This window comes from Cebus imitator, unplaced genomic scaffold (assembly GCF_001604975.1).
Source record: "Cebus imitator isolate Cc_AM_T3 unplaced genomic scaffold, Cebus_imitator-1.0 Scaffold190, whole genome shotgun sequence".
Taxonomy (NCBI): Eukaryota; Metazoa; Chordata; class Mammalia; order Primates; family Cebidae; genus Cebus; species Cebus imitator.
This window is the reverse complement of record NW_016107505.1, coordinates 616,713-631,431: the sequence shown is the minus strand read 5'-3', so window position 1 is coordinate 631,431 and position 14,719 is coordinate 616,713. Positions and strand designations below refer to the sequence as shown.

Sequence of the window (14,719 nt, the reverse complement as noted above, 5' to 3'; positions counted from 1 at the left end):
ACAGTGGCTCCTGCCTGTAATCCTAGGACTTTGGGAGGCCGAGGTGGGTGTATTATGAGATCAGGAGTTCAAGACTAGCCTGGCCAAGATGGTGAAACCCCATCTCTACTAAAAATACAAAAATTAGCCGGGTGTGGTGGCAGGACCCTGTAATCCCAGCTACTCAGGCTGAGGCAGGAGTCACTTGAACCTGGGAGGCAGAAGTTGAAGTGAGCTGAGATCACACTACTGCCCTCTAGCATGGATGACAGAGCGAGACTCCGTCTAAATGAATGAATGAATGAACGAATGGAAAGGGGACTCAAAAAGACGAAGTCACTTTTCCAAGGTTACGTTGCTCCTGAAGCTAAGAATGCATGCCTGCTGTGTCTCCCCTCCCCACTCCGCACGCACCTCCGAGTCTTCCCATTTTTTTTTTTCACTCCAATAGAACCTGAGTCTTCCTATTGATAAGGCTGCACACATGGCTGTCTTTTCATTTCCCCGGGGTAGTTTGTAATTCTGCGTGTATTTCTGCTCATTGGCTGCCGCCCTGCCCTACGGGAGGGGTCCGGAGGCTGGACTAGCGGTCTCCGCAGCCGCCGTGCCCGGCACATGCCCGCCTCCACCACGAGGGGGCGCTATGGGCTAGGGAGGCGCTGCAACCCCGACAGCCCTGGAACGAGGAGCATCACCTCTGGGAGCTCCCGTTTCCGCCTGTGGAAATGGAACGATAGCTCTGATTCACAACTTGAGTCTACCACCACCAAGTCACGGCCCCCCAGCGCCTGCTCCCGTCCTCCCTTTCCCCACATCAAGGCCCGCTTCTTGGGACCTGATTGCCTTGCGCCCAGCTATTATTACCGCAGGCGATGAGCCAGTGGCCAATCAGGGATCGCAGAGCTAGTGTGACGTCACGAGGTGCTAGGCACATGAACGCCGGACCCCGTCCCTCCAATCCAGGGCCACAGCGCGTGCGCATGCGTGCTGAGCGCCAGAAAAAAAGGCGGGAAAGGGTGCGTGCGGCGAGACTCTCGGCGGGAGCCGGATGGTTGGCCTCTCAGGAGGCTATGGGCGCGAGGCGCCGGGCGCGGGGCGACAGAGGCAGAAAGCCGGCAGGCCCAGACGGCAGACAGGACGGGAGAGTGTAATGGAGGGAGAAGACGGAGAAACAGCGACTGCGATGGGCACAGAGGGAGGGCAGAAACGCTGCCCCTCAGACGGAGTGAAACCGCCCGTGAAGGAGCAGCAAGGGCGGCGGGGACGGTGAGAAACGGACAGTAGAGCCCGCGGGAGACAGAAGCGGAGGAGCCCTTCCCTCAGACCGGGAGAGAATGAGGGGGAGACAGAAGCGGAGGAGCCCTTCCCTCAGACCGGGAGAGAATGAGGGGGAGAGAGAAGCAGAGGAGCCCTTCCCTCAGACAGGGAGAGAATGAGGGGAGACAGAAGCAGAGGAGCCCTTCCCTCAGACAGGGAGAGAATGAGGGGGAGACAGAAGCAGAGGAGCCCTTCCCTCAGACAGGGAGAGAATGAGGGGGAGAGAGAAGCAGAGGAGCCCTTCCCTCAGACAGGGAGAGAATGAGGGAGAGAGAAGGGAGCCCGCGGGAGGCTGTGGGGGAATCGGGGGAGATGGAGACTCAGAAAACAATGGCAGGAGACAAAGGAAAAGATACTGCAGCCCTGGGCCTGAGGAGGGGCACACAGGCAGTGAGAAATGGAGATAATGAGAGTGTGAGGTGATCACAGAAGAACCCACTGGGAAAAATGGAGGGAGAAACAGGTGGTGAAGGTGAGAACTGGAAGTGAAAGACAAGAGGAGGAAAGATACAGAAACAGGTTGGGCCAGGTGGCTCCTGCCTGCAATTCCAGCACTTTGGGACGCCTCCTCGAGGATGGCTTGAGCCCCGGAGTTTGAGATCAGCCTGGGCAACATAGTGAGCCCGTCTGTACAAAAAATAAAAATGAGGGGGGCATGGTGGTGCACATCTATAGTCCCAGCTTCTCAGGAAGCTGAGGAGGGATGATCACTTGAGCTTGGGCAGTCAAGGCTGCAGTGAGCCGAGATCACACCACTGCACTGCATCCTGGGCAACACAGAAATAGAGATGATGAAAGAAAAACAGAGCAATAGTATGTGAGAAACAGGAGCAGAGATAGATTCAGAGGGACCCTGAGAGATGGGGATACAAGGAAGACAGGCAAAGAAAGGGGCAGAAGGATGTGGTGGCAGCAATGTGGGGGCCAAATTGGGGCAAGGTCCCAGGTGTGAAAGGAGCTGCAACAGTGAGACAGAGGCCACAGAGCAGAGGGGAGAGGGCTGTGGCACTGGAGGCTGATTTTGCTGGCTGAAGGGAGGGGCTCAGGCCCAGGGATGGGCAGGAGACAGTCAGGGTAGGGAAAGAAGCTGCACTCCAGGAGTCACCACCTCTGTTGGAGCCACAGCACACCCGAACCAGAGCGTGAGCTTCAAGAACGGGTAAGGTTTCGCTTGCTCTGAGGGAGCAGGGGAGGGGACGATGATGTGATGACAGAATGGCCCTCAGTTGTGGGTTTGTTCGAGGGGCTCAGGCTCATGTATTGTGCAGTTTGTGGGAGGACGATGGGCTCACGATAGGCTGAGCCTGGCCTGATCTCTTAGATGGTGTCTTCTGCTGTGGAGAAGTGTCACCGTTGAGCCCAAGGAGGTAATGTGTTTAGGGTCTCAGGAGCCAAGGAAAACCTTTTCAGGGCCAGCTCATTTAGAAGGGTCTTTCTGGAAACCCTATGGGGAAGCGAATGGAGGTTTATGGAGGCCCCCCCATGGCCACCCCGATCTTGTCCCTCACCTGTGTCTGGCAGGCGCCTTGTTGCTGGGAAGGGGGTCTCTGGGTGCCTGGTGGTGCCCCAGGGGAGAGTGTGTCCAGGTCCCCCCACTGTGGTGGTCCCCTTGGCCAGGTCCTCTGCTGAGGTGGGGTCCCAGGTCCAGGGGGGATAATCGTCATAGTCTGCATAGCCTTTGGAGAAATTGGGGCAATGTTGACCCCAGCCTCTGTTTCAGAGGTCCTTACTGCTGCTCCTCCCTCCCCTTTTGGAATCTTCTGGAGCAACTCTGGAGTCTCCTCACCCCAACCCCGCATGCCCAGTTCTTTAGAATCTACCATGGTACGGTCACCTGGCCCCACCCTGACCCATTCTCCTGGCCACGCCCACAACCCCACCACCCTCACCATGCCCTGGTACCAGTACAGGTGAGCACCACGTCTTCCTCGTGGTCACAGTTGTGCTTCCCCCATTCCCCTGAGGGGCAGTCGCTCAATGATGCCTCACTTCCCTTACAGCCCATGTCATCCAACCAGATGGGCCCAGTTCCAGGGCCGTAATGGGTTTTGCCCACTCGGGGCCGGACCTTTCCACAGCCCAGTTCCCAGCAGGCCACAGTGGCATCTCGTAGGTCCCAGTTGTCATCACACACTGTTCCCCAGTGTCCAGCATGCCACACTTCCAGCCGGCCAGCACAGCGATTGGGCCCATCCGCTAGACGAACCCGGAACAGGCCTGTGTGGAAGGCCTACAGGTCAGGAGGGAGGGTCAGCCTCTCCCATTCTCTCCCCACACCCTTCACGGCCACTCACCTGATTCCCCAGTGGTGCTAGCAGTGGGAGAGGGGGCCGGATCTTTGGATGACTCTTGTGGGATCTCAGCAGATGGCTCCAGGGAGGCCTGAGGGACTCTCTTGATGGTGGCCTCAGAGGTCATTTCTCGGGGGCTTTGAGTGGTCAGCATCACCATGGTCTTACTGGTCCGTTCTCGGGGAGTCTGAGGGGTCAGCATGGCAGTGCTGTGAGAGGTCCATCTGTGGGGGGCTTCTGTGGTTGGCCTTCTGGTAAACTCAAAGGTAGGTCTTCGGGAGGCCTCAGTGATCAGGGCTGCAGTGGTCTGTGAGGTTAGGTCTGGGGGGCTTTGGGCCCTGGAATGTTTCGTGGTTGGCGTCACTGGGGGTTGAGTGGTTGGTCTCTTTGCATTTTTTGTCACCCACTTCTTAGTACTCTTAGGCATTTTTCCTGGGGCCTTCGTGGTTGTTTTCTCCAGAACACTGGCAGTCACACTTGCAGAGGGCTTGGTGGCCAGCTCTCCTGGGAGCCAGGCATTCCGATCTCTCCCCAGTCCGGGAATCCAGCTCCAACTGAAGGGGTCTGAGATGGAGTCCAGGCCTGGGGGCCCTGGAAGTGAGTGGGGAAGGAAGAAAAATGGAAATATCATGATGACAAGATCATCTACCTAGGTCCCTTCATCTCTGTAATCACTCAGCAAGTTCCCATTCGTTCATCATTTACTCATTTATTGTCACAAATATTTATTGAGCACCTCCTATGAGCCACACAGTGTTAGACCCTGGGGAGGCTATGGCAAGCCAGATGCAACACCACCCCCTGCCTTCTTGGTACTTACAATTTGGACGTGACTGACCCCCTCATCCCTTCACACCTGACCCCTCTTCTCCATCTCCTCAGCTTCTCCTCTAAGTTAGGGCCTCACTTCCTGTACCTTCTGATAGGTCTCCATACCTCACTGTCAGTTCTTACCACCAGAGTAGTACCCAGGTCCAACAGGCCACTCCTGAACTCAGAATTTCTGTGGCCGGGCGCAGTAGCTCACACCTGTAATCCCAGCACTTTGGGAGGCCGAGGCGGGCAGATCACCTGAGGTCGGGAGTTTGAGACCAGGCTGACCAACATGGAGAAACCCCATCTCTACTAAAAATACAAAATTAGCCGGGTGTGATGGTGCGTGCCTGTAGTTCCAGCTACTCAGGAGGCTGAGGTAGGAGAATTGCTTGAACCCGGGAGGCAGAGGTTGCAGTGAGCCAAGATCGTGCCATTGTACTCCAGCCTGGGCAACAAGAGTGAAACTCCATCTCAAAAAATAAAAGAATCTTTCTGTGGTCCCCCCATGGCCATCAGGAAGAGGGGGACAGAGGGAAGAGCCTTAGCTTCCAGCAGAGGTGATACTTCCATCCTTTGAGACACCACTCTCCATCTTCCATTTTTCTGATTAGCACATGTGTGCAGTAAAGGATTAACCTTGCCCAAAGAAAGGTTTACTGTTTCCCTGGCCCCTGGGAGATGACTTCTAAGCCTTTGGAATATCTTGCCTGATAAAAGATTGTTTCCCTGGGGGACTTGGGCAATGCCAGATCGCCTGTGCTAACAGTATGATTTATGGTCAGCCACATGTACATGGCTGAGCCCCCATAAACACTCTGGATGCCAAGGCTCAAGGGAACTTTCCTAGCTGGCAGTTCTTCATGTGTGTTGTCCCACTTCCTTGCTGGGATAATTCAGTGCTGTCTGCATAACTCCACTGGGCACAGGACAGTTGGAAGCTTACACCTGGTATCTCCTGAGCTCTGCCCCAGGTGCCTCTTCCTTTGGCTGATTTTAATCTATATCCTTTCACTGTGATAAACAATAACCCTGACTGTAACAGATTCTTTGATTCTATGAGTTCTTCTAGCAAATTATTGAATCTGAGACTGGTCTTGGTGACCCCAAACTATAAGGAGTCATACAGGTTTGCAATGATTTGTTAGAGTATTTCTTTCTCTCCATGAGCTATGAGCTATTCAAAGAGCAAGACCATGTTCATTCCGTTCATGAACCCAACATGACAACCCAGTGCCGAGCTCAACATCTGGCTTTTAATAATAGGCATTGCCTGAGTTTATGTTAACTGGCTCTCGCTTTGGCTTCTCTCCATCTCCCAGTGCCCTGCCTGCTTCCTTTCATCTTAGGAAGGCTAAATCTCCCTTCTTAGTGAGAGACTCCCTTGATTCCTAGAAGGAAGAGGAAGCAGTAGCTTCTCTGAGTGGGAATCCTACATCTGCCAGTTAGTTGCAGTGTGATCTTGAGCAAGTTACCTAACCTCTCTGTGCCTCAGCTTCAGTAAAATGGACATAACACACACCACCCTAGACTTATTATGTGATTTGAATGTGGCCATATGTGGAAAAACACCCAGCACAGGGCTGGGGCTTAGCAAGTGCCCAATCAATGTTAGTGCCCATGTTAGTTACTGTTCCCCCTTCAGGAAGCCTTCTGGAGTCAACAGATGGCTAGGGCCTCCTTACCAGTGCAGGTTACCCCAACATCCTCATTGTGAGCACAGTTGTGCTTTCCCCAGGGAGCAGCAGGGCAGTCGGACAGCAAAGCCTCGGTCCCCACACAGCCCACGTCATCTAGCCAGATGGGGCCTGCACCCCAGCCAAAGTGGCCAGCAGCAGGGTCTGGCTGCCGAGGTCCACCACAGCCCAGCTCCCGGCAGACCACAGCTGAGTCTCGCATGTCCCAGCTGTCATCACACACGGTCCCCCAGCGCTGGTCATGCCACACCTCCAGTCGACCTGAGCACTTGCTGGGCCCAGCCACCAGGCGCAGCTGCGGGGACCCTGGGGTAGAAGAGATTCAAAGAATTACAGTCAGGGAAGCCACCCAGCCTCCTGACTCTTCATCCACCTTTCCCTCCCTCTATCTTCCTTTCCATGCATTCATCCATTCATCCATCTAGGCCTTCCCTCCATTCATCCATCCTCCCTTCCAGGGAGCAAGTATTTAGTGAGGCCTTTATTATGCCATTTTCTGCAATAGGCACAAGGGCTAAAGAGTCAGGCAGAGTTTGGGGGACCCTCAAAAAACTACACATGGAATTACCATATAATCTAGAAAGTCTACTGCTAGGGATATACCCCAAATAAACTGAGAACAGGTATTCAGACAGATACTGGTATGTGAATGTTCAGAGCAGCACCATTCACAGTGGCTAAATAGTAGTGGTTGTACAACACTTTGAATGCATAAATACCACTTGAGTTGTATACTTAAATTGGTTGACTTCATGTTATATGAATTTCACCTCAATTAAAATAATAAGAGTCTTTTTCCATGCAACTGTTCACCACCCTTAATTTTCTCTCATTATTGGTTTAATAAGGGTTTTTTCTTCTTTTCTAGATTTTATTTTCCTAACCACTAGACCACAGGGATAATCAGGTGTTTTGTTGTTGTTGTTTACCAGTCAGGCACAGCCTCTGCTTTCAAAAGCTCTCAGTCTTTAGGGAAAGGAGCATGCATACACTTCATTACAACTCAGTGAGCTAAAGGGAGTAGTGGAAGTACCAAAAAGGCAAGGCAGAAACACAGTGAAGGGAAGGTGAGAAAAATTCTGCCTAGGGAAGCCCGTGAAGCCTTCTCAGAGGAAGTCTTTTAAAAGAGACAGAGCAGCAGACCAGGCATGGTGGCTCACGCCTGTAATCTCAGCACTTTTGGAAGCCAAGGCAGGTGGATCACTTGAGGTCAGGAGTTGAAGACCAGCCTGGCCAACATGGAGAAACTCTGTCTCTACTAAAAATACAAAAATTAGCTGAGGGTGGTGGCACGTGCCTGTAATCCCAGCTACTCAGGAGGCTGAGGCAGGAGAATCGCTTAAACCCAGGAGGCTGAGGTTGCAGTGAGCCAAGATCACACCACTACACTCCAGCCTGGGTGACAGAATGAGACTGTCTCAAAAAATAAAAAGGGAGCAGAAGAGAATCCAGGCAGAAGGAAAAAGGTGCGCTGGGCTGGGCAGGGAGCAGTGACATGAGTTCAGGATTCCCTAATCCTGTCTAGTTCCCACCGGCCCTCTCGGAGTTATCCACAGCAGGAATATCTCTGACCTAGGTCCCTCAGGCCCTCGAGGGGCTGTCAAGGAGATGCTCAGAAGCCAGTATCAAGGGGCCTATTGCAATTGTTCAGTAACTATTTCTCCAGCAGCTACGGTAGACCTGGCCCCATGCAGCCCAGAGCAAACAGTCCTCTTTACCTTTGCCCAGCCCAAGGAGGATGACTTCCCCAAGGGGGAATATTTGAGCCTGGCCTAGATGATGCGTCTACAAACCCAGGCTGCCAGCAAACCTCTGGCACGTGGGTAAGAAGCCTGGGGTAGTTTCTCCCTCAGCTCTCACAAGGAACCAGCCCTGCCAACACCTTAATCTTGGATTTCCACTCTCCAGAATTGTGAGACAGTACATTTCTGTGGTTGACCAAAGATGCTCCAGGTGTCAGGAGTCCTGTGAGACTAGCCTGGAAAATGAACTCCTCTTCAGAAAACAGTGCACATTCTGTGGACATAAAGGCCTTACTCTGTTATATGCCAGTCATGGTACAGCCACCTTCTCTGAGTTTGTGATACCAGAATCCCATCTATAATCATCTTTATGTTCTCAACACAGGCAACTGTGATGGATCTAAAAGCAAGGTGCCTTGAAATCTAAGACATGAGCAGAGACTGGACCCAGATACTGGGGAAACTTAAGAAATACCCAGAAGATACAGAGGAGACAAGTTACTGAGTTCCAACTACAAGGAAAACTTTACTAATGCCTGTGTCATATTAGGAAAGATCTTTTTCGTTTTGAACTAGCAAAACTCTGGTATACCAACAAACAAGTTAAAAGATGGGACATGGGCCGGGCGCGGTGGCTCAAGCCTGTAATCCCAGCACTTTGGGAGGCCGAGGCGGGTGGATCACGAGGTCAAGAGATCGAGACCATCCTGGTCAACATGGTGAAACCCCGTCTCTACCAAAAAAAATACAAAAAATTAGCTGGGCATGGTGGCGTGTGCCTGTAATCCCAGCTACTCAGGAGGCTGAGGCAGGAGAATTGCCTGGAGGCAGGAGAATTGCCTTAACCCAGGAGGCGGAGGTTGCAGTGAGCCGAGGTCGTGCCATTGCACTCCAGCCTGGGTAACATGAGTGAAACTCCATCTCAAAAAAAAAAAAAAAAAAGATGGGACATGTGGCTGGGCATGGTGGCTCATGCCGGTAATCCCAGCACTTTGGGAGGCTGAGGTGGGTGGATCACCTGAGGTCAGGAGTTAGAGACCAGCCTGGCCAACATGATGAAACCCTGTTTCTACTAAAAACACAAAAGATTAGCTGAGCATAGTGGCAGATGCCTGTAATCCCAGCCACTCGGGAAACTGAAGCAGGAGCCTTGCATGAACCCAGGTGACGGAGGTTGCAGTGAGCTGAGATCACGCCACTGCACTCCAGCTTGGGCAACAAGAGTGAAACTCTGCCAAAAAAAGGTGGTGGGGGGGGCACATGTAAAATATTTTGAACCAGAAGTTTTAAAACATGAAGAATAAACGTCTGTTGTCTAAGCCACGCAGTCTGTGGTACCTTGTTAGAGCTGCCCTTGCAAACTAACACAGGTTCTGTGCCTAAGTAAATGGCACAGCACCTGCCAGGCCCAGGACAAGGAACAGTGTGGTGTGTTTAGGAACAGCAGGTCATTGGATTTGGCTAAAACCTGGGGATGTGAAGATCATAAAGGACCCTGAATTCTCCGCCAAGAAAATGAGACTTTATCGTATCCATGGTGGGGAACCTCTGAAACACTCAGAGCATCAAAGCAAGGAAATGAAAGAGTCAACTCTGTCCTTCAGAATGCTTATTCCAAAATCAGCAAAGACTCAGACTGGACTGGGAGAGATTGAAAAGAAGGCCTCTTCTAGGGGAAGGCAGGTCAGTAGGGTGGAGGGAATAGAAGCTTTAATGAGGAGCAATTAAGAGGGGCACAGAGAAAGATCATCTGCCTCATCTTGGAGATGCTTCCTTAGAAGGCAACTTTTGGCATGCTCCTTCCCTTCTTGGGGGGTGGGAGGGTGGAAGAAGATTTCACTCTCTTTTTTCTTTTTTTAAAGACAGAGTCTCACTCTATTTCTAGGCTGGAGTGCAGTGGTACAATCACAACTCACTGCAGCCTCCACCTCCTGGGCCCTAGTGATCCTCTTGCCTCAGCCTCCCAACATGCTGAGTTCACAGGCATGAACGGCCGTGCCCAGTCAGTGGAAGGTTTCTTGATCAGAAGGGCTGAGGCAGAAGGAAGGAAACAGACAGTAGCCCCTTTTTTAGTTGAATGACACTTGAGCATGGAAAAGTGGTTAAGAATGCGGGCCCTGTGAAAGCAGTTTGGCAATTCCTCGACAAGTTACCATATGGCCCAAGTATACACCCAAAAGAACTGAAAGCAGAAATTCTAATGGATATTTGTACACCCAAGCTCATAACAGCATTATTAACTATAGCTGAAAGGTGGAAACAACTGAAGTGTCTGTCCATCAATAGATGCATGGATAAACAAAATGAGGTATATACATACAGTGAAGTATTATTTAGCCTTAAAAAAGAAGAAAATTTTGACATGTCTTACAACATGGATGAACCTTGAAGACTTTATGCTAAGTGAAATAAGCTAGTCACAAAAGAGTATGATTCTCACTCATATGAGGTACCTAAAGAAATCACATTCATAAATAGAGAAAGAAGAATGGGGATTGTGGGATGCTGAAGAGAGGGAGGAATAGGGAATTAGTGTTTAATAGGTATGAGGTTTCTGTTTGAGATGAAAAAATAGGTTCTGGAGATGGACAGTGGTGATGGTTGCAGAGTAACATGAATGTAATTAATGCCACTGAACTATGCTCTTAAGACTGATAAAGGCCAGGCATGGTGCCTCACGCCTGTAATCCCAGCACTTTGGGAGTCCGAGGCGGGTGGATTACTTGAGGTCAGGAGTTCGAGACCAGTCTTGCCAACATGGTGAAACCCCTTCTCTATTAAAAATATAAAAATTAGCCGGGTGTGGTGGTGAGCATCTGTAATCCCAGCTACTTGGGAGGCTGAGGCAGAAGAATTGCTTGAACCCGGGAGGCAGAGGTTGCAGTGAACTGAGATCGCACCCCTGCACTCCAGCCTGGGTGACAGAGCGAGACCCTGTTTAAAAAAAAAAAAAAAGACTGGTAAAAATGGTAAATTTTATGTATGTCACGTATGCTTTATCACAATTAAAAAAAGAAAAAAACCAATGTGAGCCTTGGAACAAGTTTTCTGCTTGAATCCTGGCTCTTCCATTTCTCAGCTGTGCTGCCTCATCAGTAACATGGAGACCTCAGTACCCACACCACAGTGACTGTACACATCACCTGATTGAGACAGGGAGAGAACGGAACAGCATCAGTCACCAGGAGCCAGTGCATGCTCTGTCAGTGTTAGTTGATATTATTATTCAAGAAAAGGGGTAAGGGGCCTCTGGGAATAGTTATCATAGTGAAAACAAGTTGCTGCTTTTGTTCAGCCCTTTCCCATCTTGAGGAGACAACTTTGTTCACCGCGACTTTTTATTTTCTGTATTCCTGATGCTTTGACATCTTGGGGCTTTCCTGATGCTGAAGTACTGCCTCTCCCAGGGTCAGCTAATTCCTAGAGCTGGTAAATGACTTGAGCATGCCTTCTGTGTGCAAACCATGCTCTCCAGAACCCACACACCAACTGCCCCTCCACTGGGCTCTCACACCTGGGCCACTATGCACCTGTCCTCTGCCCCAGGGCCAAGTACCAGACAACTAAGGACAACCCTCTGACCCATCACCTCCTGAAATTATTCAAACTAGCCAATTCTAAGCCCACTTACCCTGTTTCACCTATTCCTTCCTGCAAAAAAGCAATCAAGACTCCTGTACCTGGCTGGGTGTGGTGGCTTATGCCTGTAATGCCAGCACTTCAGGAGGCCAAGACAGGAGGATCACTTGAGGCCAGGAGTTTGATACCAACCTGGACAATAGTGAGGCTCTGTCTCTACAAAAAAAAAAAAAAAAAAAAAGCCAGGCACAGTGGCATGCAGTTATAGCCTTAGTTACCCAGGAGGTGGAGGTGGGGGGATCACTTGAGCCCAGGAATTGGAGGCTGCAGTGAGCTATGATTGCACCACTGCACTCCAGCCTGAGCAAGCGAGACCCTGCCTCTCAATAAATATATAAATATGTAAAAATAGAGTTTCCCATCCATGCTTCCCCTCACTCCCTCTACCCCCTGACTGGCCCTGGTGCTTCCCTATGTGGCCCCGTTTGGCATGGCCCTCCTCTTGGGAACCATGAGTAACAATCTTTTTAGTGGTTGTCATCTCCTGATCTCTTGGCTTCACCATACCTGGGTAATAATGAGACCTATATTTTAAAACAATAGTCCTTTCAATACTCATGAAAGAGGCCAGGTGCAGTGATTTACACCTCTAATCCCAGCACTTTGGGAGGCTGAAGTGGGCAAATGCTTGGGCTCAGGAGTTCAAGACCAGCCTGGGCAACATGGCAAAACCTTTTCTTTGCAAAAAGTACAAAAAATTAGTAGTCCCAGATACTCGGGAAGCTGAGGTGGGAGAATCACTTGAGCCTGCAGGTTGAGGCTTGAGGCTTCAGTGATCCATGATCACACCACTGCACTCCAGGCTGAGTGGGGCAGGCAGAACCATTGATCACATTTGCTAAAGAACCAGAGACTCTGGAAAGTAAATGTTTGGGCAGGGCTGTCCCTTGAAGCTGGCCAGAGTACCCCATGACAGACCCCACAGCCACACCGTGTAGCTTAGGAACAGGGCAGAGTCTCAGCCCACCATCTGTCTCTTATCCAGGACTGGCTACAGGATTTGGGGGCCTCAGTAAATGATGAAAGGCAGGACCCCTGTTCAAAAATTATCACGTGCTTCCAGATGTGACAGCAGTGCATTAAACTCAGCTGTGTGTCCTGGGCGAGGCCCCTGTGCCCCTGTTCTCTACCTTTCTCTTTGCAAGAGCCCCCTCATGAAACAGAGCTGAGGGAAGGGCACAGAAGGGAGGACTCTGTTTTCTTGGGGAGCATGGAATGACTCACCGGCTTCTGGTCCAGGCTCCCAAGGGACAGTAGGGGAGGCTAGAGGAGGTGAAACGCCTGCCGTCCCTGGAGCCTGGCTTGTCACGGTAGACAGTGGCCTGGAGGCAGCCTCCCTGGATATGGAGTCGTTGCTGGTCACAGTAGGGACCATGGGAGGGACATAGCCCAGAGGCATGCCTGTGGAGAGGGGGGAAGGTGACTGCCACCCACGCACCCCCTCCATCCCAGAACTGGTGCCCCCTCCTCCTGTGTCATCCTTCCTCAGTCCTCTCAGCTGCATGCAGAGATCTCTTCCTGCCCAACCTCCTCCCTAGACACAGCCCAAGCTTTCCACCTCCCTGACCTGGGAAGGAGGTATGTGAATGGGGGACAAGAGAGAGCAGAGGGCATGGTAGCTTAGGGGTGACAGAGAAAGGGAGGGAACTTTATAGAGAGAAGAAGACTGGCTTCCTCCGGGGACAGAAGGCAGGGCCAGCCAGGGCTGCCACAGGGCTGCGGCTCAACCTTGGCTGTTTCCATTTGGGCCATGGGGCCATCCTGTGTACTGCAGGATGTTGAGCAACACCCCTGGCCTCCAACCCTGGATGCCAGGAGCACCCCTGCCCCCAGCTGTGACCATCAAAAATGTTTCCAGATAGTGTCAATGTCCCCTTGGGGGCAAAGCCACCCCCAGCTGAGAACCACTGGTGCAGGGTGAGGATTTAGAGGGGAGTAAGATGAGGAGTGGAAAGTTCAGACAGAGGGCAGGAAGGGCACATAGGGACCCCCCAACTTGCAACTCCACTCCAAGCACCACCACACCCACCTCCCGGTCCTCCACCACAGCCCCCTCACCATCACACACAGCCCCGGCGTCCTCGCGGTGGTGACAGTCATGCTGGCCCCAGGGCCGAGCTGGGCAGAATCGCAAGGCCGTCTCATTTCCCCGACACCGGAGGTCGTCCAGGATGATGGGTCCAGCCCCCTCCCCAAAGAAGGCACCCCCGGGGGCGGCCAGCGCCCCCCCACAGCCCAGCTCCCGGCAGGCAACAGCGGCATCTCGCAGGTCCCAGGCGTCGTCACATACCGACCCCCAGCGCCCTCCGTGCCAGACCTCCAGGCGGCCAGCGCAACCGTGGGGGCCATCAGCCAGGCGCAGCCGAGGTGCTGGGCCTGAAGAGTGGGAGAGAGAGCACAGAGCCAGAAAACGAGGATGGATGAGCCAGTACTAAGTCATTCTTGGGCCAGGCTGCAACCCCAAGATGACTCTGGGAAACAGATATTCCATCTTCACTATGCAAATGAGGAAAAGGCTCCAAGACAGGAAGTCATTGGCCCAGAGTCCAACTCTGCTGCCTCCCCCACATCCCTTGCCTCAGGGAGGAGGGTGGGGAGGGATGCTGGGAGCTCTGGCTCTGGTCCCCTGGACCCACCTCCCATGCCTGGCCCCTCAGGTCCTAGAGAGCTGGATTTCCAAATCGCAGCACCACTGGCACTGGGCATCCTCCTTTATCATGGGGGCTGTTTTGTGCAGCACCCTCTACCCACCACAGGCCAGTAGCAACCCCTCCCCGAGATGCGACAACCAAAAACGTCTCCAGAAATTGACTGATGTCCTTTGGGGAGGAAGGAGATGAAAAAACCCTCACTCCCTCCCCAGTTGAGAATCACTAGTCTAGATATTAACCTCTTGCTGGCCTTCAGGTGCATGGGATACATTTCGTTTTTTTATTTTTGGGGAGAGGGGATCTCACTATGTCACCCAGGCTGGAGTGCAATGGTACAATCTTGTCTCACTGCAGCCTCAACCTCCTGGACCCAAGGAATGCTCCCCACCTCAGCCTCTCTCAAGTAGCTGGGGCTACAGGCATGTGCCACAATGCCCAGCTATTTTTTTTATTGTATATTTTTTAGAGAAAGGTCTCACTCTGTTGCCCAGACTAGTCTTGAATTCCTGGCCTTGAGAAATCCTCCCAAAGCACTTGGGTTACAGGTGTGAGCCTGAAGCCATGCCTGGCTTTTTTTTTTTTTTTTTTTT

The 14,719-nt window shown here is 52.0% G+C and overlaps 1 protein-coding gene across 4 annotated transcripts in view; it reads right to left on the bottom strand.

Annotated features, from left to right (window-relative positions):
• SSC5D (scavenger receptor cysteine rich family member with 5 domains) overlaps positions 1-14,719 on the bottom strand; it is a 28,131-nt gene that overhangs the window by 8,759 nt on the left and 4,653 nt on the right. For 3 of the 4 annotated variants that reach the window (XM_017546584.2, XM_037745000.1, XM_037745002.1), the window contains 6 exons: positions 13,537-13,854; positions 12,703-12,879; positions 6,086-6,403; positions 3,591-4,178; positions 3,199-3,513; positions 2,805-2,972 (listed from right to left, as the gene is read on the bottom strand). In XM_017546584.2, coding sequence (XP_017402073.1) covers positions 2,805-2,972; positions 3,199-3,513; positions 3,591-4,178; positions 6,086-6,403; positions 12,703-12,879; positions 13,537-13,854 — 1,884 coding nt within the window. The remainder of the gene's footprint in view (positions 1-2,804; positions 2,973-3,198; positions 3,514-3,590; positions 4,179-6,085; positions 6,404-12,702; positions 12,880-13,536; positions 13,855-14,719) is intronic. The other variant, XM_037745001.1, reaches the window with a different exon arrangement.